The sequence below is a fragment of the Sus scrofa genome, chromosome 11, assembly GCF_054392235.1.
Source record: "Sus scrofa isolate SSC_HxYL_T2T_F1_AM1 chromosome 11, Sscrofa_HxYL_maternal_Yorkshire_Landrace_v2.0, whole genome shotgun sequence".
Taxonomy (NCBI): domain Eukaryota; kingdom Metazoa; phylum Chordata; class Mammalia; order Artiodactyla; family Suidae; genus Sus; species Sus scrofa.
The window spans coordinates 76,631,304-76,651,019 of record NC_139393.1 but is presented as its reverse complement, the minus strand read 5'-3'; the positions used below and the strand labels follow the sequence as shown (position 1 = coordinate 76,651,019).

The 19,716-nt window shown below is 46.1% G+C and overlaps 1 protein-coding gene and 1 long non-coding RNA gene across 12 annotated transcripts in view; both read left to right on the top strand.

The window, feature by feature from the left end:
• The window catches only part of TMTC4 (transmembrane O-mannosyltransferase targeting cadherins 4), an 81,167-nt gene that overhangs the window by 8,161 nt on the left and 53,290 nt on the right, over window positions 1-19,716 (top strand). For 10 of the 11 annotated variants that reach the window (XR_014818837.1, XR_014818838.1, XR_014818840.1 and 7 more), the window contains 3 exon segments: window positions 2,766-2,881; window positions 4,028-4,244; window positions 8,808-8,895. Coding sequence is in view for 5 of the 11 variants with exons in the window: in XM_084981111.1 (XP_084837237.1) it covers window positions 2,766-2,881; window positions 4,028-4,244; window positions 8,808-8,895 (421 nt within the window). In the remaining 6 variants the exon portion in view is untranslated. 11 annotated transcript variants of the gene reach the window in all.
• LOC146398704 (uncharacterized) lies at window positions 10,237-18,643 on the top strand. Its single transcript, XR_014819858.1, has 2 exons — window positions 10,237-11,765; window positions 12,070-18,643. It is a non-coding gene; the product is annotated as an uncharacterized LOC146398704 (long non-coding RNA).

The window sequence follows — 19,716 nt, the reverse complement described above, 5'->3', positions numbered from 1 at the left end:
ACGAGCCCACGCTGGAGAACTTCGGTGAGCGAGGCAGGAGCAACACGAACTGTCACACGTGAGATGTGCTGGCGTGAGGTTGTAATTCTCTTTTCTTCTGTGCGGGAAAGGCAGACGAAGCCATTGTGCGGCTCTGCTGCGTGTTGTCTTGGCAGTGTTTTCCAGAGCATCACACTGCGCCCTTTTGTTAATTTGCTAGCCCTCTTTTTTTCCCTTTCCTGGTTAATGAAAGGCCCTCTTCTGTTCCTTGGCATCGTGCCTACGGTAATGTGAAACAGGCTGTTACGGGATTTTATTGCTGTTAAAGACTGTTTTCCAGATGCTTCCTTGGAGTGTTGAGTTGCCTTTTTTTCATTGAGATGATGATTTTCTCTGAGACAGTGGAGTTAGCAGGAATTTCAGGCACAACACATCTTTTTCGTAAATCATTAGGAGGAAAAACTGATCTTTCTTCGTGTGGCACGCCCTGCTGTGTATAGGCGACACCTAATGAAATATTTAGAGCTTCGCTAGTGTTCATCTTCTGCTCAAATGGAGGGAAGATCCTCTGCCAAATCCTTCACAACCAGCAGGTGCTTCTGGGTCCGTGCAAGAGGACATGAGCTTCCAAGGCGGTAACGGTGTGACCTAAGTTAGCGGGTGGGTCACACAACCTTCAGGCAGTACCAAACCGACTTTTAGAAGAGGGGTTGGTACGCTCCAGGCCTCTGAAGCGGATACCCACTGGAAGTGAAATTCACCCTCAAAGTGGGTATCAGGTGACCAGCTTGCCTCTGTCACCCGTCCCAGGCTTTTCCCTTTGAGTCATCAGGCACCTAAGTAGCAGATGCTCCTGAAATCCCCTGCGTGCCCTGGACACGGGTCGCGCTCTTGGACTGGCCGAGATTGGACGCACTTCTTCCACTGGGGAAATTCTCCACCTTCAAGTGGTTACAAGCTGCAAAGACTATCCCGTTTGGATGCAAACCCAGGCAAAGGCGTTCCTGTCATTTTATACCCACCTGTTGGAGTCAGGAGCTGGTCACAGAGAGGAGGGCTCTGCAGGCACCCGGGCAGCCTCAGTAAGATGCCCAGTGGTCTGATTTATGGGTGCCCTTCTGGCTGCAAAGCCCCAAAGCCAGTTTTCCAGCCCCTGCCCCCCCCTCCCCCAGGAGTCATTAAGCTTTGCCCTCTCCTTGAGGCCCTCTTATTTTTTCTTTGCTTCAGGTAATCAGAGTTGTTTTGGTTACTGTGGTGAAGAACCTTGACTGCTACACTATGCAGTGCTTATCACATCATAATTTCTAGATCCTAAAATATTCCTGTTTAATTATGCTGTAAAGAGGAAATTAATATTCAGTTTTGATGCTTTTACTCCAGGTGCCTTCTCTGCCTTTCTTCTTGTTGAACACAGTTTTAGTAATCTCGCTTCATATTTAAATGTTTTTAAAGAAGATTCATTGCTAAGTATGTGTAGTAGAGCACCACATCAAATTACCTTATAAGAAAGGTATTGTTTTAAAATGTTTAATAATATTTTGGAGTTCCTCTTGTGGCTCACCATTAGCAATCCTGACTAGTATCCATGAACAAATGAACAGAACACATAGCTAAGCAAGATCTCAAGAGTGTGGGTTGGATCCCTGGCCTCGCTCACTGGGTCGGGGATCCGGCATTGCCATGAGCTGTGGTGTCGGTCACAGACACGGCTCAGATCTGGTGTGGCTGTGGTGTAGGCCGGCAGCTGCAGCTCTGATTCACCCCCAAGCCTGAGAACTTCCATATGCTGTGTGAGCAGCCCTTAAAAAAAAAAAGAGAGAGAGAGAGAGAAAGAGGGGGAGAGAGAAGAAAAAGAAAAAATGGGAAACTTTAAAATGTATATGCCTACTCGCTCTTATGTTTTAACCAGGATATTTTTGGTAAATTACCTTATGTATTGGGTATGACAGGGGGTAATGGAGATCTTGCTTAGCTGTGTGGTCTGTTCATTTGTTCTGCATGGATTGAGCACCTTCTGTGTACTCCCAGCTAACCCTGGGAGGCCCAGGCCTTGAGGAACCCCAGTCCAGTGGGGCAGGCAGATAGCAGTCACGTGAGCTGCGGAGGGCTGAGGGTGCCCTTGGGGGGCTCGGGCTGCAGATGGAGGGGAACCTGGCCTGCACAGCCTTGGGGTGGGTGGCAGCAGGAGCTGTGTGGGCAGTGCAAGATGAGCCTGTAGCTGGGGCAGGGGGCACAGTACCCCAGACTAGTGACCCCATCCGAACACCGGCTTTGTCCTGGGAGGGTGGGGGCTGTCACAGTGGGTGCGGTGACCCTACTTGCACTTTGGAGCAGTCACTGGAGAACACGCAGAGGGCTGTGTCCCGGGAGAGTGATGATGGTGGCGGGGCACAGGACTGCCAGGAGAGATGGGGAAGAAAGGCACGAAGAGTTTTATTTATTTATTTATTTGTCTGTCTATCTCTCTCGCTTTCTTTTAAGGGCTGCACCCGTGACCTATGGAGGTTCCCAGGCTAGGGGTCCAATTGGAGCTGTAGCTGCTGGCTTACACCCCAGCCACACGGGATCCGAGCTGAATCTGCCACCTACACCACGGCTCATGGCAACACCAGCTCCTTAACCCACTGATCGAGGCCAGGGATCAAACCTGCATCCTCATGGATAATAGATTCATTTCCCTGCGCCACAACGGGAACTCTCGAGAAATTTTTAAGAGCAGCCTTGGCGAGGGCTCGCCCCTTGGGTGAGGGAGGAGTCCGACCCCTCTGTCTGGCGTGTTCCTGCAGGACCTCCGAGCAGAAACGCCCCTCGGGGACCTGTGGCGTCATGACTTCTGGGGCAGCCGGCTGAGCAGCAACACCAGCCACAAGTCCTACCGGCCGCTCACCGTGCTGACCTTCAGGTGAGGCGTGACAGGATGGACAGCCGTCGGGGGGCGGAGGACACCCAAGGCTGGTCTTGACATTGGACCAGGTTATGCGTGACCAGGTTCCCTGTGTCAGGGACGTATAGGCCGCTCGCTAAGTGCTCTCTGAGAAGTACGCACTGATCCCGGCTCTTAGGTGGCAGGAGGGTGGAGAGAAGGTGCTTAAAAACATCGCTTCCAGGCCATGCTGCTCTGGTAGCACAGATGCCAGCAGTGGAGCCACTCGGGGATTAGCCTGGCCCCGCGCGAGGAGGCCTTGGTGACGTGGCCTGCATTTTGCACAGTTCTTTGGGTGTTAATACTGAGGAAATAATATCAAGTCAACCTGTGGCATCTGATGAAATTGTGAATTCTTTTCACTATTAAAACAAGATCTAAATCCTCCTCCAGTGGCCACGTCCATATGCAAAACCCAAATGAAGCGAAAAACAGCCTCCCCATCCCCCATCACTCAGAGAGCTGTTTGCAGCAAATGGATTTATTTATTCATCTCACAAAAGTCCCCCTGCGTAGCTGTTTCTCGAAGGCACAGATACCTGTGTCTAGATCTTTCAAGGAAGCGGAAGTGGTGAACTGGAACCACTAGTGATTGGAGGGCAGCAGAAGGAAGACTCCCTGACAATGAGGAAGTGTTTCTCTGTTCGCGAGGCCCGGGAACCGACTGTCAAGGAGTGTTTAGGGGCTCAGGTGGGGGGGGATAAGCAAGTCACGTGACTGTCTTAAATCCAGGTCCAGGCGGATGAGCCTCGGTGATGGGCGACTCTTAAATCCAGGTCCGGGGGACAAGCCTGGGTGATGGGCGGTGTGTTACATCCTCTTGGGACATGGTCGTGCTTTTTTCTCACTTAAGAAATGGTCTGGCTTTCCTTTGGCTTTTCCTCTCTGAGTGTTTTCTGTCCCGCTTCCCTGCGATGCCCTCATCGTCCACTTTCCCCTCTGCAGCTAGTTAGGTTCTTACCTTTTCTTCCCAGCTGGATGGCGTTGCCCCTCTTGCCACCGTGTGTATGGAAGCTGCACACCTTGTCTTCTCCCTTTCACAGTTTCACGCGCCAGCCTCTCCCCGCAGACGGGTGGCATTTTCTCACACGCGCCCCTGGTGTGAACACGCTCCCTTCACTGCAGGGTGAACTACTACCTGTCGGGAGGCTTCCACCCGGCCAGCTTCCACGCGGTCAACATCCTGCTGCACGGCGGCATCTCCGTCCTGCTGGTGGACGTCTTCTCCGTGCTCTTCGGGGGCCTGCACTTCACCAGCAAGGGCCGGCGGCTCAACCTGGCCCCCAGGTCGTCCCTGCTGGCCGCCCTGCTGTTCGCCGTGCACCCAGTGCACACCGAGTGTGTAAGTATCGTCTGCCCACCTGCTCTGCGCTGGGGGTGAGGATGGGCGGCATCCGCGTGCCGGCTCCTTCCCTAGGACATGCTTCTCTTGGGTCCCCGTGTAGCTGCGGGACACCTGCAGCCGTGATTTGTAGGGCCAGCCGGTCTCTCTTAGGACAAACACAGGGACCCTTGTGGGCCAAGACTTTGTAAAGCCCGCAGGCTCTGATCTCTGGTGACACGTTCTGTTTCCTCCCGTGACCACCCGGGGCAGGTGTGGCGGTTGCATCTTGCCGGGCTTTGGGGTCTAAAAGCCAGAGGCGGAGAGAAGCTTCCTTCTGGGAAGGGTCTGATGTGCTTTTCCTGTGCTCGCTGAGAGCTTTCGAATTTCCCACACCCATTCTCCCGCTGAATGTGATGGCCCCCCAAACCCTGTGGGATCAGATGGGGCAGCCTAGCAATTTCCACTTTTCAGAAGGAGAAGCAGCCTGGGAGGGCAAGTTAGGGACGTACCCCAGTTAGTCACGGGGCCAGAGGATGGCGGGAGAGAACTGAAGCTCTGGTCATGCTTCAAGGTGACCTGGTAAGTGGGTCCCCCATCTTGCTGTGAATTTTGCTCCCAAATTCTCCCCACCTTCCCTCTCAGGCCTTCTCAGCTCCTGCTTTTAGTCTCTTGAGCAGCTGCTGAGTCTATTTGGTGCAAACTGTGTTGGGATTTTATCATATACCTATGGGGTTTTCAGGAAACAGCCCACCCTGCTGCCTTTGAAAATGTAAGTGCATGTTTGCTGAGATAGGAGACTTGACTTTTAGTTATTCATTCCGAGAGCGGGCGGTACCAGTACAAACTACCATGTGGGCTTTGTTTCTTCTCCTCACTGGACTTCTGCACTTCGTATGTATTTAAACACCTGCATATTGACCAATTGTGTGAAGCATCTTGAAGTAAGTTTCAAAATATTGGGTGGAATTCCTGCCTGAAGCATCTGATTTTATTAATTTTACTAAACTAGCTGTTCCTTGGTATTAAGGATTACAAGATTGTTCTTACAGCCTTTTTCTAATATTACGTTAAAGCTTTTTAAAAAAATTCTCATAATTTTTTACTTTGGCAAAGTCAGAGGACTTAAGGGATTGGGAGCTGTCGTGATGTATACCAATAGATACAGGGACACACAGACAGATCAAATTAGACAGCTGTGGTCAAATTAGAATTTGTTTCCGGAGTTCCCGTCGTGGCGCAGTGGTTAATGAATCCGACTAGGAACCATGAGGTTGCAGGTTCGATCCCTGGCCTTGCTCAGTGGGTTAACGATCTGGCGTTGCCATGAGCTGTGGTGTAGGTTGCAGATGCGTCTCCGATCTGGCGTTGCTGTGGCTCTGGTGTAGGCCAGCGGCTACAGCTCCGATTAGGCCCCTCACCTGGGAACCTCCATATGCCACAGGAGTGGCCCTAGAAAAGGCAAAAAGACAAAAAAAAAAAAAAAATTGAAAAGGTAGTTTGTAGAAAAGTTTGAAAGGCCACCAAGTGTAACTGGACGTGTGCAGACATGCGCACGTGTCCCACATAAGTGCAACCTGGGAATATGTTGGCCCTGAACTCTGCATTTGAGTTATTTAAGAAGCCAAGAGAAGTCTTGCTCTGGGAGAGAAGGGGCATCTGAAAAATGTCTTCATCTCCCCCACCCCTCCTTTCCACGAAAGCTATTGAAACTCAAACTGTGAGCAAAAGGGGTCATTAAAAATTAGCATTCCTGAGCCAGATCAGTCCTGTGTTCACCTGTCATCGTTTGGGCAAATAGTATTCAGTTTCATCCGCTCTCTACCCCACTGTTACTTCCCACTCCACGTGTAACCCGGCTTTGACAATGAGTGAAAAACAGGCTACCGAAGGGAACCGTGGAAGCGAGTTCTCAGAGCATCCCAGACCAGTTCTGAGGAAGCAGCCCTGGGCTCTGGACGTGGGCTCTGGGTGTGGGCTGGGTAGTACAGCCTCTGACCCACCAGTCACCAGAGGAGGGAGGTCAAGGAGGGGGGCATCTCCTTGCCCCCAGTCTGTTTAGAGACCTGGATGGAGGCCAAGGGGGGGCCCCAAGGACAGCAGTGCTGCTGGAGCTTTTCCTTGTCCTTGAAGCATTGGTGAAGATTTCAAGTTGCTTGAATTCAGGTGCCATGGATGGAAGCATACGTCCCCTTAGCATTCCTACTGCCCTGGGAACCCGGAGTTTAATAGCGAAGGAGTCAGGTGGGGAAACAGCCCCTCGTTCTTTCCAAAGACCCAGTGCAAATCGTTCCTGGCGGAGAAACCACCTCCTGCCTTATGGATTCGGGGAGTTGCAGTGGCTTCTGCAGAAAACGCTGATAGGAGGGCTTCAGGTTATTTGTAAGAAAAAAAAAAAACAAACCTTCATAAATCACTGCCTGAAAGTGCATATTATTCGAATATCAGAAAAGAAAAATAAAATCTTTCGATACCCATGCCCCAAACAGTTAAACCGAGTGCCTCCTTAATGGCTTTAAGAAATTTTTTAACAAAATCTCTCTATAATTACTACACCGAAAAATTCACTGAAGGACGAAACACTTTTTACTGTAAAGCACTGGCCAGACTTTTTAAAATTTGCTTTTTCCCCTATGTCAGACGGTGTAATGCATGTTGCTTCAGAATTGTGAGTCTTCAGTTAGCCAAAGGCAGAATGTTTTAAAATAAGTTTGTGCTGTTTGAAGTTTATTTTAGCCTTTTTTAAAAACGAGATATGGCTGATTTACAATATTTTATAATTCAGTGGGAATCTTTAAATGTCCCTTAACCACCCAGATAACAAGTGGTTCAGGCTGGCCTTTTCGGCCCCAGTCCCTGGTATTTATCCAGACCAGCTCCTTCCCCTTCACAGTTCAAGAAACCTTGTTCTCTGACCCTTCGCAATCCCCAGCCCCAGTCCTTGTTCTAAAGGCCCCGTCTGAATACACTTGTCTGAGTTGGCTTCACTTATTTGTCATCTGAGAGGGTTTGGAATTCTGGGCGGTCCTCAGGCCTGGAGGAAGCTGCGGCTGGAAGATGCAGTTCCCATCCGTCCCTGGTCCTGATAGGAGGCCCACAGGACCAGCTGCTCCCTCCGTCACTCACCGAGGAGTCCACACCTGCTTCCCCCGGAGCTGCTATGTCCTTTGTCCACGGCTGTCTAAAGCACCTTCACGGGGGAACGGACAGTGAGGCAGCACCCACTGTGTGCCGGCTCTGTGTCGGCTCGCACTGCATCCCCAGTTGCACTGTGTCTCTGCGTGACTGAGTTCCAGGCCAGAGGATTCAGAAGTCTCATTACGAATTCACTGCCTTTGTGAAGTAATTGCACGGTTTAACCCTCCGGCACACCAGCACACTTGTCCCAGATCTGTTAAACCTCTGTCGCGAGCTTGCTTCCCCTGAGGTTTTGTCACGTGCTTGGCAGTCACAGGTTGGTCTTCGCTGTCAGTCTTGCTCGCGATTGCGTGACACCGCGGGCTGCCGCGTGCTCCTCCATCAGGAGCTCCCCATCAGAATGGATCAGCGCCTCGGCCCATCACATCGCACCAGCGTCTTGGGAAACTGCTCCTAAAAGGCATTGCTTTTAGCTATTGCTTGTACACACACCTGGGAATCGTATGTAAACACAGTAATTTGCATATTCGTTGTGTACTCTCCTAGCACCGTGTGCGGGATCGTCTGTGTCTGTGTCTGACTTACCGTGTTTCTCACTTTGAGAAAAGAGGACATTCCCAGACCTGGAGAACGAGTGAAAGCTTTGATGAATGTCAAATCCAGGTGCTGGTTAGTGAAGAAAGCTGCATAAACTAGAGCAAGACTGTGAATGGAATTCTGTGTCTCTCGTTGCCACGAAACGTGCGGAGAACGATGAAGAGAGTAATGGGCTTGAAAGCACACACGCGCAGATTTTACAAAGGCAAGGGAAGGACAGTCGTCAGGTGTAGGAAATGGTGGGGGAGAAATAATGGAAACTGCTCTGTTTTCATCTTACGCGTCAGTCACTTTTGAAGCGAGCTGCTTTCCAGGTTAACCCACTTCATTGGATTCGGTCTGCAGGGAGGACGGGATGGCAGAGGCGGCCTTGAACCATTACTCCTGTGTCTTATTCCTGATGCCCTGTAACACTTAACTTCCTACCTTCCCTTCGTGTTTCCAATCAAATTTTCTTTTTTAAATATCGTGCCCTTTGAGCTGAGAACATTTTCCAGTTGAAGATCCACCTTGGGGACCTGATCCCGAGCAGAGGTCTCTGGGGCTGGGGGTGCGCAGCATGCCAAGCGCTGGGCTGTCACTGCGCGTGCGCATTGCTGGCTGCTTCCAGCCCACGGAAGAGCCGTCGTTGGGGGTTCGAACCAGCCCAGTCTGCCCTGGGAAGCGGGTAACCCAAGTCCCGGACCAGGAGTGAAAAGAAAAATCAATTGTCAGATTAGACCACAGGGGCGCTGCATGGTTAGATGGGTTATTTTAATAGATGGCCACGTCTGATAAAGTTTTGTGGGGGTTTTGTTGTTGTTGTTGACAGGTCTTTTACATAATCTTTTTTTCTTTCCCTTGTTTAAGGTTGCTGGTGTTGTCGGCCGCGCAGACCTCCTGGGTGCCCTGTTTTTTCTGTTGTCTTTCCTCGGCTACTGTAAAGCATTTAGAGAAAGTAAGCATGATGTTTTGCCTTCTTAATGTTGCATCTTCTTCATGTTTCTGTCGTGTCGAGTGGTGTTTTATCAGATGGGGAAATGTCCGTTTCCATCACTTTATCCCTTTGAAGGAATGGGGGCAAAAGGTATAAACTCTTTTTAGTGATATCTGTTACTCCATTGCTTTGATTTTAAGCAAATACAAGGTTTGCACTTCAGTGTTCACATAGGAGCAGAGTTCATAGGAGTAGCGCTCTTGGTGCTAAAGCAGTTGTGATTGATTTTTGTGATTTTTTTTTTTTTTTATTTCCAGCAAAATTGTAGAGTAGAAAACTTTTTTTTCAAATTAAAACCTGTTGGGGAAATAACTAGAAAAATGCATAATAATGTATAGCTGGTCTATGAGGTTATTTTTTCATTGTCATATTATTAATGCATACAAAGAAGTCATTGGAACCAAGAGTTGAAATGACCAGTTGTGCGTGTATGTGTCTGTGTGTCGGGGCGGGGGGATTGCCTGATTATTAGTTGCAATGCAGCTGTGCCCTTGCCGAGATCCAGCAGAATCCCCGTGTTATTTCACTCATTATATACGTGGTGATGGTCTCCAAGTCAAATCATCCCTTCCACATTGTTTTACAGTAGAGATGGGACGTGATGCATTTACATACAGTTATTTTATTATCATGTGTATCCATGGGTATAATTCTACATTCTGGCCCCAGCAACAGTGTTATAAATTCAACTTCTGCTATCAATTCAAATTATGGACTGCGGAACTCTTTGTGTATCATAATCAGTGTATGTTTTGAGGGGAGAGGGGAGAACGGGGGCGTGAGAGGGCTGACCCCCGTGGAATGCTCGAGCAGGGCTGGTTCATCAGAAGCGGATATGCTTTGGTTTCCGTGAGTCTTTTCCTCGGTGCTTCTCAAAGTGTGGCTTCCTTCTAGGCCTGCAAGGGCCTTAGTGTTGCTGCCCACAGACGACTGCTTGTGCCTGGATGCCTCCTGTAAGCCCATCTCTTCATCTTAAGCAAGGGCAGACCACTTACCCAGATTTTGTGTCTGCTGCAGCTGGTGAGGTGGGGTCACTTGGTTATTAAACAGGGGCCCGTGAGCCGAATCCCGCCCTCAAGCTAACAGTGGTTTTTTTCTAGTTTTAAATGGTGGTGGTGGTGAGGGGAAACCACAAAAATAGTATTTGGTGACATATTAAAAATTACATGAAATGCATGGCGTTCCCATCGTAGCTCAGCGGAAACGAATCTGACTAGTACCCGTGAGGACGCAGGTTTGATCCCTGGCCTCGCTCAGTGGGTTAAGGATCAGATGTTGCCTTGAGCTCAGATCCCACATTGCTGTGGCTGTGGTGTAGGCCGGCAGCCGCAGCTTTAATTCAGGCCCTAGCCTGGGAACCTCCACATCCTATGGGTGTGGCCCTAAAAAAAAAAAAAATTACACGAAACGGAGATTTTAGTGTCAGTATATAAAGTTCTGTTGGAATGTAGGCACATCCATCCATTTGTTTCTGCAGTCAGGCGTTTCAGTAGAGGCCGTCTGGCCTGCAGAGCCTAAAATACTTACTGCCCTGTCCTCTACAGCGTTTGCCAGCCCCTGGGACAGATGATCAACAGGTAACTCTCACCATCCTAGTGCTCCAAAAGGGATTTCTTTTTCTAAAGCAAAGATTAATAAGGGGTTTCCAGCGGGAAGTTTTTCACTAATAAGGGTAGATGAGTTTGCTGTTAATATAATAGTTGCCATTTATTGACTATCTACTGATGGGTGTGTATTTTTTCTCGTTTAATTATGTTAAAACAATCTTTAGGATAGGTGGGAGTTCCCATTGTGGCTCAGAGTGTTAAGAACCCAACCTAGGCTCTGTGAGGACGCAAGTTCCATCCCTGGCCTCACTCAGTGGGCTAAGGATCCAGCGTTGCCACAAGCTCCAGCATAGGTTGAGAATGGGGCTTGGATTCCGCATAGCTGTGAGCGTGATGTAGGCTGCACCTGCAGCTCTGAGTCCAGGAACTTCCATAGGCCACAGGTGCAGCCTGAAAAAGAAAAGAAAAAAAGCTTAAGTGGAATTACTATTCCTGTTTTCCACATGTGTAAGACTCAGGGTTAGGTGACTACCCAGGATCACATAGCCATTTATGGCAGAAGGGGGTTCACATTCTGTGTCTAACTCACTTCGAAGCCAGTGCCAACTACATTGTATTCTTCTGCTTCCCTGAACTCATGGGACCAGTGAGCCAAGCTAGTCAAAACAATCGTTAAAAATAAACCAGAGGTACATTCAGTTCTGTTAAGGAATTTTTAAAATGCGAGGTGTGATAGTGACATCAAAGATATGTTTTAAAAGCAATCCCTTTCTTCTAGAGACACTGCTGAAGTATTTATGGTTAAGATGGTATAAAGTCTGGGATTTGGCTCAAAACAGTCTGAGAGGAGGCAGGAAGCGTGCTGGTGTACAGATAAAGCCAGACTGGCCAGGAGTCGGCGATTGTTGAAGCTGAGTGATGGAGACAGAAAAAGTTCTGTGCCAGCATCTCTACTTTTGTATCTTTATTTGTTTGTTTTTTACAAAAGGTGTTTTTTTTTTTTTTATTAGTGCCCAGGTGAGTTAATAGATAAAAAAAAGTTAGATTTTGGTGACTTCCTTTTTTTAATCTTTAAAGCATTGCATTTAAGACCAGCAAATGGTATATCTTTAAGCATTTTTCCCCTTCCAACATTACATAAAGCAAGTGAATATTTAATGATTTAATAATTTATCATGGAATTGAGAGGGAATTTTTTTTTTGGCCGCATCCACACTATGCAGAAGTTCTCAGGCCAGGGGTGGAACCTTCACCACAGCAGTGACCCAAGCCACTTCAGTGACAGTGCCAGACTCTTTTTTTTTTTTTTTTTTTTTTGTCTTTTTGTCTTTTTGTTGTTGTTGTTGCTATTTCTTGGGCCGCTCCCGCGGCATATGGAGGTTCCCAGGCTAGGGGTTGAATCGGAGCTGTAGCCACCGGCCTACGCCAGAGCCACAGCAACGCGGGATCCGAGCCGCATCTGCAACCTACACCACAGCTCACGGCAACGCCGGATCCTTAACCCACTGAGCAAGGGCAGGGACCGAACCCGCAACCTCATGGTTCCTAGTCGGATTCGTTAACCACTGCACCACGACGGGAACTCCAGTGCCAGACTCTTAACCCACTGAGCCAGCAGGGAACTCAGGGAATTTTTAAAACCAAAATATAGTAGTATCATTTAGCAATTAATCATGAGAAACCTAAGATACAAAAAGAGGTAACTGGAAATCAGGAGAAAACTAAAATATGAAAAGAGGCAGTTGGAATAAGTTTGTAAAATATTTTCTACTAAAGAACATGGGCAGTACATAGGTAATAAATCAGATAATAAAATGAACGTCTGTGGACTCATCTACCAATTTTTTAAAAAGTCATGTTTCCTGGGAGTTCCCAGGCGGCTCCGTGAGTTAAGGATCCAGTGTCATCACTGCCCTGGCTCTGGTTCCATCCCTGGCTTGGGAACTTTGGCATGCCATGGATGCAGCCCCCCAAAATAAGATATTTGGTGGTATCTTGACTGCCCCTCTCTGGTCTGGAGCTTTAAAACAAAACAAAGCAAAACAAAACAAAAACCCTTTTGGAAGCACGAGGATGGTGAGAGTTACCTGCCGATCATCTGCCTCTCTCTCTCCCCCACCGCCTCCCAGCCAGGACATCCCTGAGGCCCGAGGTCCCGACGGGTGTGGGAGGACCATTTAGAAGGAGAACAGCATCTTCCTTTCGTTCTCCTCCCTCCAACTCCCAGGTGCTGATGCTGCCAGAACTCAGCCTCTGCTCGCCGATGCCAAATAGAAATGTGGAGACAGAGTTTTGGGCGAAGGAGGAAAAAATATCTATTGCTTTGCCAGGCAAAGGAGGGTCACAGCAGGCTAATGCCTCAAAGACTGTGCCCCCCTTAGGAGAGATTGGGAGGTGGTTTTCACTTTTGGGAGTGAAAAATAGGGCCGCAAGCTTGCATTGTTTTCAAAGCTGGTGCTCAGTGGTCTGGGGGTCTTCTTTCCAGAATAAAGAAGGCTTCATTCACATCTTCCTCCATTTGTTGGGGGCCAGGGGTTAGTTCTGTGGAAGAACTCAAAGATAGTGTTATCTGCATTCCTTGAGGAGGGACCAGGACCCTGCCCCAAAGCTGCACTGTTGTCTCTGGATGGCCCCTCTCTGGTCTCTGCATCCCCTCCCTTCCCTGATTAGCGACTGTTTGAAGCTTTGGAACAGGGAAGGCCATGGAGGCTGAAGTTTATTCCCTAAAAACAAGAAATGGGAGACACAGAGAGGCTTGGGTGCCCAGGCGCCCACGGGGCCCTGCTTGGTTTCACTGTCTGTCCCCAGAATAAGTGCTGGCTACTTACCTGTTTGCTCCCAAAGAATCTGAAAGAGCTACTAAACTGAGTTTACCTTTCAAGTCTCCCCTATCCTGAGGTGAAGATGGCCCATGGACAGATTCTTCTCTAAAGATTTTTTCCTGTCTTTTATAAATTAATATGAATTCCCCAGCAGACCCAAAACAAAGAATTAGTTATACTACTTAAATCCCAGTAGACTTTTTTCCTGTATTTTTATTGCAAAAATATGCATTGCATACTATGGACCACTTCAGTGATTTTTAAGTGGACCAGCGTGGCAGCCTGAAGGACGTGCACACTGCTCTGTAACCTGCCCACCATCCCGTCTCCAGAGGCCTGCCATCATCCCAAGACTGAAACTCTGTCCCCATCAAACAATTACTCCCCGTTCTCCCTACCCAGCCCCTGGCAACCACCATTCTATTTTCTGACCACAAATTGGACCGTTCTAGGGACCTCATATAGGTGAAATCACTCAATATTTGTCTTTTTGTGTCTGGCTTATTTCACTGAGCATAGTATCTTCAAGGTTCCATCCATGTGTAGCGTGTGTCAGAATTCCTTCCTTTTTAAGGCTGAATAATCCATTGTATGGTATGTATTTTGTTTATCCAGTCACCTGCTGATGGACATTTGGGTTGTTTCCATTTCAGGGCTCTTGTGAACAGTGTTGCTATGAGCATGACTGTATCCAGTAGACTTTTTTTTTAAAAGAGCAGCAAACAAATTTGAATCCTGTTTGTTTTTTCTACAAAAACATCAGACTCTTCTTGGACAGGCAGTGCTGTCGATGTTCTAGGTATTTATAGTTATATACCTGGAACATCCATATAGAAACTATCCATAGTTTCCAAAAGTGCCCTGGGAAGGGTCCCTCCTCTTTCTGCTCTCGGGTGGCTGTGGGGTGAAACACTGAACTCAAACCACTTGATGTAAATGCTCAGTATTTGTACCTTTGGAGAAAGAATTCAGCAAAGAAACTGAGAATATTGAGACAAATCAGTGTTTATTGAGAGAGAGACAGAGAAAGAGCAAGAGAGTACCCGTGCTTTGGAGGTAGGTTACATTGCTTGCATGGGGCAGTCCTTCCAGGCATCCTCTGGCCAATCATCTTGCTCCATCAGGCCTTGAGCCCACCTCTGGCCTGACTCAGGGCCCTCCCCTATGTGTGCAATTATCTTTTAGGCCAGGATGGATTCTACTGCCAGGGTCTCGGGGAAGTTGACAGTCAGTACTGTGGTCTGGTGCTCCGCCCTTCTCTGGCCCCTGAGAAACCTTCTGCACGTGTGTAGTTGTGGAAGTCTCCTTGACCTCAAGACTGAGCAATAAGTGGTCTCTATCTTTTGTCCATGCGGGACACAGCTCCTCCTTGCTCCTTCCATAAGCTTTATCTTTTTTTTTTTTTTTTTTTTTTCCCACTGTACAGCAAGGGGGTCAGGTCATCCTTAGATGTATACATTGCAGTTACAGTTTTTTCCCCCACCCTTTCTTCTGTTGCGACATGAGTATCTAGACATAGTTCTCAATGCTATTCAGCAGGATCTCCTTGTAAATCTATTTTAGGTTGTGTCTGATAAGCCCAAGCTCCCGATCCCTCCCACTCCCTCCCCCTCCCATCAGGCAACCACAAGTCTCTTCTCCAAGTCCATGATTTTCTTTTCTGAGGAGATGTTCATTTGTGCTGGATATTAGATTCCAGTTATAAGTGATATCATATGGTATTTGTCTTTGTCTTTCTGGCTCATTTCACTCAGCATGAGATTCTCTAGTTCCATCCATGTTGCTGCAAATGGCATGATGTCACCCTTTTTTATGGCTGAGTAGTATTCCATTGTGTATATATACCACTTCTTCCGAATCCAGTCATCTGTCGATGGACATTTGGGTTGTTTCCACGTCCTGGCTATTGTGAATAGTGCTGCAATGAACATGCGGGTGCATGTGTCTCTTTTAAGTAGAGCTTTGTCCGGATAGATGCCCAAGAGTGGGATTGCAGGGTCATATGGAAGTTCTATGTATAGATTTCTAAGGTATCTCCAAACTGTTCTCCATAGTGGCTGTACCAGTTTACATTCCCACCAGCAGTGCAGGAGGGTTCCCTTTTCTCCACAGCCCCTCCAGCACTTGTTATTTGTCGATTTATTAATGATGGCCATTCTGACTGGTGTGAGGTGGTATCTCATGGTAGTTTTGATTTGCATTTCTCTTATAATCAGTGATGTTGAGCGTTTTTTCATGTGTTTGTTGGCCATCTGTATATCTTCTTTGGAGAAATGTCTCTTCAGGTCTTTTGCCCATTTTTCCATTGATTGATTGGTTTTTTTGCTGTTGAGTTGTATAAGTTGCTTATATATTCTAGAGATTAAGCCCTTGTCAGTTGCATCATTTGAAACTATTTTCTCCCATTCTGTAAGTTGTCTTTTTGTTTTCTTTTTGGTTTCCTTTGCTGTGCAAAAGCTTTTCAGTTTGATGAGGTCCCATGGGTTTATTTTTGCTCTAATTTCTATTGCTTTGGGAGACTGCCCTGAGAAAATATTCATGATGTTGATGTCAGAGAGTGTTTTGCCTATGTTTTCTGGCCATACTACCCAAAGCAATCTACAGATTCAATGCAATCCCTATCAAATTACCCATGACATTTTTCACAGAACTAGAACAAACAATCCAAACATTTATATGGAACCACAAAAGACCCAGAATTGCCAAAGCAATCCTGAGAAACAAAAACCGAGCAGGAGGCATAACTCTCCCAGACTTCAAGAAATACTACAAAGCCACAGTCATCAAAACAGTGTGGTACTGGTATCAAAACAGACATACAGACCAATGGAACAGAATAGAGAATCCGGAAATAAACCCTGACACCTATGGTCAATTAATCTTTGACAAGGGAGGCAAGAACATAAAATGGGAAAAGGAAAGTCTATTCAGCAAGCATTGCTGGGAAACCTGGACAGCAGCATGCAAAGCAATGAAACTAGAACACACCCTCACACCATGCACAAAAATAAACTCCAAATGGCTGAAAGACTTAAATATACGACAGGACACCATCAAACTCCTAGAAGAAAACATAAGCTTTATCTTGAGGTTATCTGTCCACAGGGAACAGATTACGTTGCTCAGCCTGGGGCCCATCCATCTCCTGCTTCATATCCTGTCCTGTGCAGGTAAATCCAAGGCTCAGCTTTGTATCTCCAAGTACTGGTGCCCGCAAACCTGTGACTCCATTAAGACACAACACAAGGGTGACTCCAGTGGCCTGACATTGCCATGCTCACTCAAGACGTGGTCACACCCAGCCACCCCTATTCTCTTTTATTATTTTAGCATACTGCCATTTCTTCCTGTGACTCATCATTTTCCTGATACTGCAGAGAGTTTGGGGACAGCTGAGTAGAACGGTTTCAAGAACAGAATAATAGGGTAACTTTTCCTCCTGAGACTGAAAGTTAATTTAGCAATAAGGCATGTCCCCTTCTTTTGGGGTTGGGATCTCCCCACTTGGGAGGATTGTAAAATTCTCAAAAGACACATGGCCCCCAGGGATGGGAGAGGGTGTGGGGGGTGGATTGCTCAGCCCGTGTGGCATTTCCATTGGTACTGAGAGCGGGAGAGAGGGAGGGGGTTCATTTACTCCTGAAGGTCATATTCATTACAAGCAATGGTATTGTTTGCATTGCTGTGCGGGTTTTGTTTGCATTCTTTATGTATATGCCTTTTATGATTTGTATTGTGTTCTTAAATTGGCAATGAGACCTGAATCTGCAGTTAGGTAGGATTATAACTTATCAGTAGTTGATTTTTCTTGAAGAAAAAAAAATTTTAAAAATCTGTTGGCTTTTCTCTAGACCTCTCTGAAGTATGATGAAGTATCGATAATTTTAGCTTATCCTTTCTTAAAGTAACTCCTCCCTATTCTGAATGGATTTCAAGGACACCAAACTTCTCTTTTGAAGAAAGTACTAAATGTTGGTAGAGTCCACATTCAGGCACATCATGTAGGAAATAGAATAAAACTTGTCACTACTTCTAATGGTTGCTCTTGTGAGAAAACTATCAGGAGACTAAAAATTGTAGCGGGTGAACTGATATATTTATATATTTATTAGCTTCCTTTAATGGAGTGTTCTCACAGAGTGGTGAAAAACTGCAGACGTTTTATATTCTTTTCCTGGATCCTTGTACTAATCTCTTCTGTGTTCCAGTTCCCAAATTTTATATTCTGATACATGTATCTGTTTTGTATTCGTTGCAAATTATGAAATTATTTCCAAGAGCCATCCATACAAAAGATAGATTTTTTAAATTAGGCCTTTGGAAACTAATACCAAAGATAAAGTACTTAAATAAATGATGGTTTTTCAATTAATACTTTGATTCCTGAGAATTAGTGAAGTATATTTTAGTATTAATGAAACCACAGCATATTACCTGTTAGCAGCAATAGAACCTTTTTTGATCTAGTAACATTCTTTTAACATTTATGGTATGTTTACTTTAAAATTAGAAAGATTTTGTGAAGAGACTATTTATAGGCTTTACGGTGAAGCAGGTAAATGTTTTCAAGAAAGCCAACTTGGGAATGTTTAATGTTTGCACCCTGATAGCAGTGGTAGGTGTGGCCTCTGTGGAAAGCCGTTAAGGATATGAACAGATTTGCATTGGTTGAGTTACCTGGAATAGTAAGAAGAGGGACTGATTGATTAGGAAGCCTTTGAAGGAGACTTTCTGTTGTTTATAGGCCACCCCACCTTCCAAGGATCTGTTTTCCTATTCCCTTGAACTCTCTTTAGGAAAAGAAAAAGTCGAGGGATAGGAATCCCACCGGAGGGATAGGAATCAGCCCCACCCAGTGGGCAGGCACCAGTCCCTCCCGTCAGGAAGCCTACAGCAAGCCCCTGTACCACCTTCAGACTTCAGAAGTAAGAGAGGCTACAACTCTATTGTCTGTAAAAAGGAGACCACACCAAAAACCTATAAAAATGAAAAGGCAGAGAACTATTAACTCAGATAAGGGAGCAAGGAAAAAAACTAGAAAAACAGCTAAGTGATCTGGAGATTATTAGTCTCCAGGAAAAAGATTCTAGACTGATGATGCTAAAGATGATGCAGACATTGGAAATAAACTGGAGGCAAAGACTGATAATTTACAGCAAACAATGAGCAAAGAATTACAAGATTTAAAACTTAAGCAGAGATGCAAAATATAACAACTGAAATAAAAAAGTCATTAGAAGCAACCAACAGCAGAACAGAGGAAGCAGAAAAATGAATAAGTGAGGTGGAGGACAGACTAGTGGAAATCGCTGATGCAGAACAGAAAAGAGAAAAGAAAAAGATTGAAAAGAAATGAAGAGAGTCTCAGAGAACTCTAGGACAACATTAAATGCACCAACATCCCTATTACGGGGATGCCAGAAGGAGAAGAGGGAGAAAGGGACAGAAGAAATATTCAAAGAGATAATAGCTGAAAACTTCCCTCACATGAGAAAGGAACCACTCACTCAAATCCAGGAAGCACAATGAGTACCATATAAACTAAACCCAAGGAGGAATACCCCGAGACACATATTAATCAAACTGACCAAAATTAAAGACAGAGAAAATGTTGAAAGCAGCTAGGGAAAAGAAACAAATAACATACAAAGGAACCCCGATAAGGTTATCAGCAGATTTTTCGGCAGAAACTCTGCAGGCCAGAAGGGAGTGGCATGACATACTTAACGTGATGAAAGGAAAAAACCTCCAACCAAGATTACTTTACCCAGCAAGGCTCTCATTCAGATTTGAAGAAGAAATCAAAAGCTTCACAGATAAGCAAAAGCTAAGAAAATTTGGCAGCACTAAACCAGCTTTACAACAAATACTGAAGGAACTTCTCTAGGCAGAATAGAAAAGGGCACAACCAGAAACAAAAATACTGCAAATGACAAGGCTCACCAGAAAGGCATGTATACACTAAAGGTAGGAAATCATGCACACACAAACATGCCACCAAAATCAGAAATGGTGAGAAGAGGAGGGTACAAATGCAGGACACTGGAGATGCACCTGCAACTAAGAGACCAACAACTTAAAACAATCTCATATATATATATATATGAGTCTATGATATCTATGAGTTACCTTGAATCAGTCTTGTGTGCTTATTTGTGATTCCAATTGGGTCATATCAGAGTTAACTGATTTTGTCATTATGATATCAAAATAACCAGATGTTCCCACTAATTGCTTGGCAGTTGATCTGAATTTCTTATGATGTAGTTGATTGATCTGTGCCTTTTGATTTGGTTTCCAAGGTAGAGATGTCGATAGTGAAATATTCAACATTTGAGGAGAGGGTCCATGGACCCTCTCCAGTTATGAAGTACTCAATTTCATCTTAATCATTGAGGAAACGGATGTGGAAA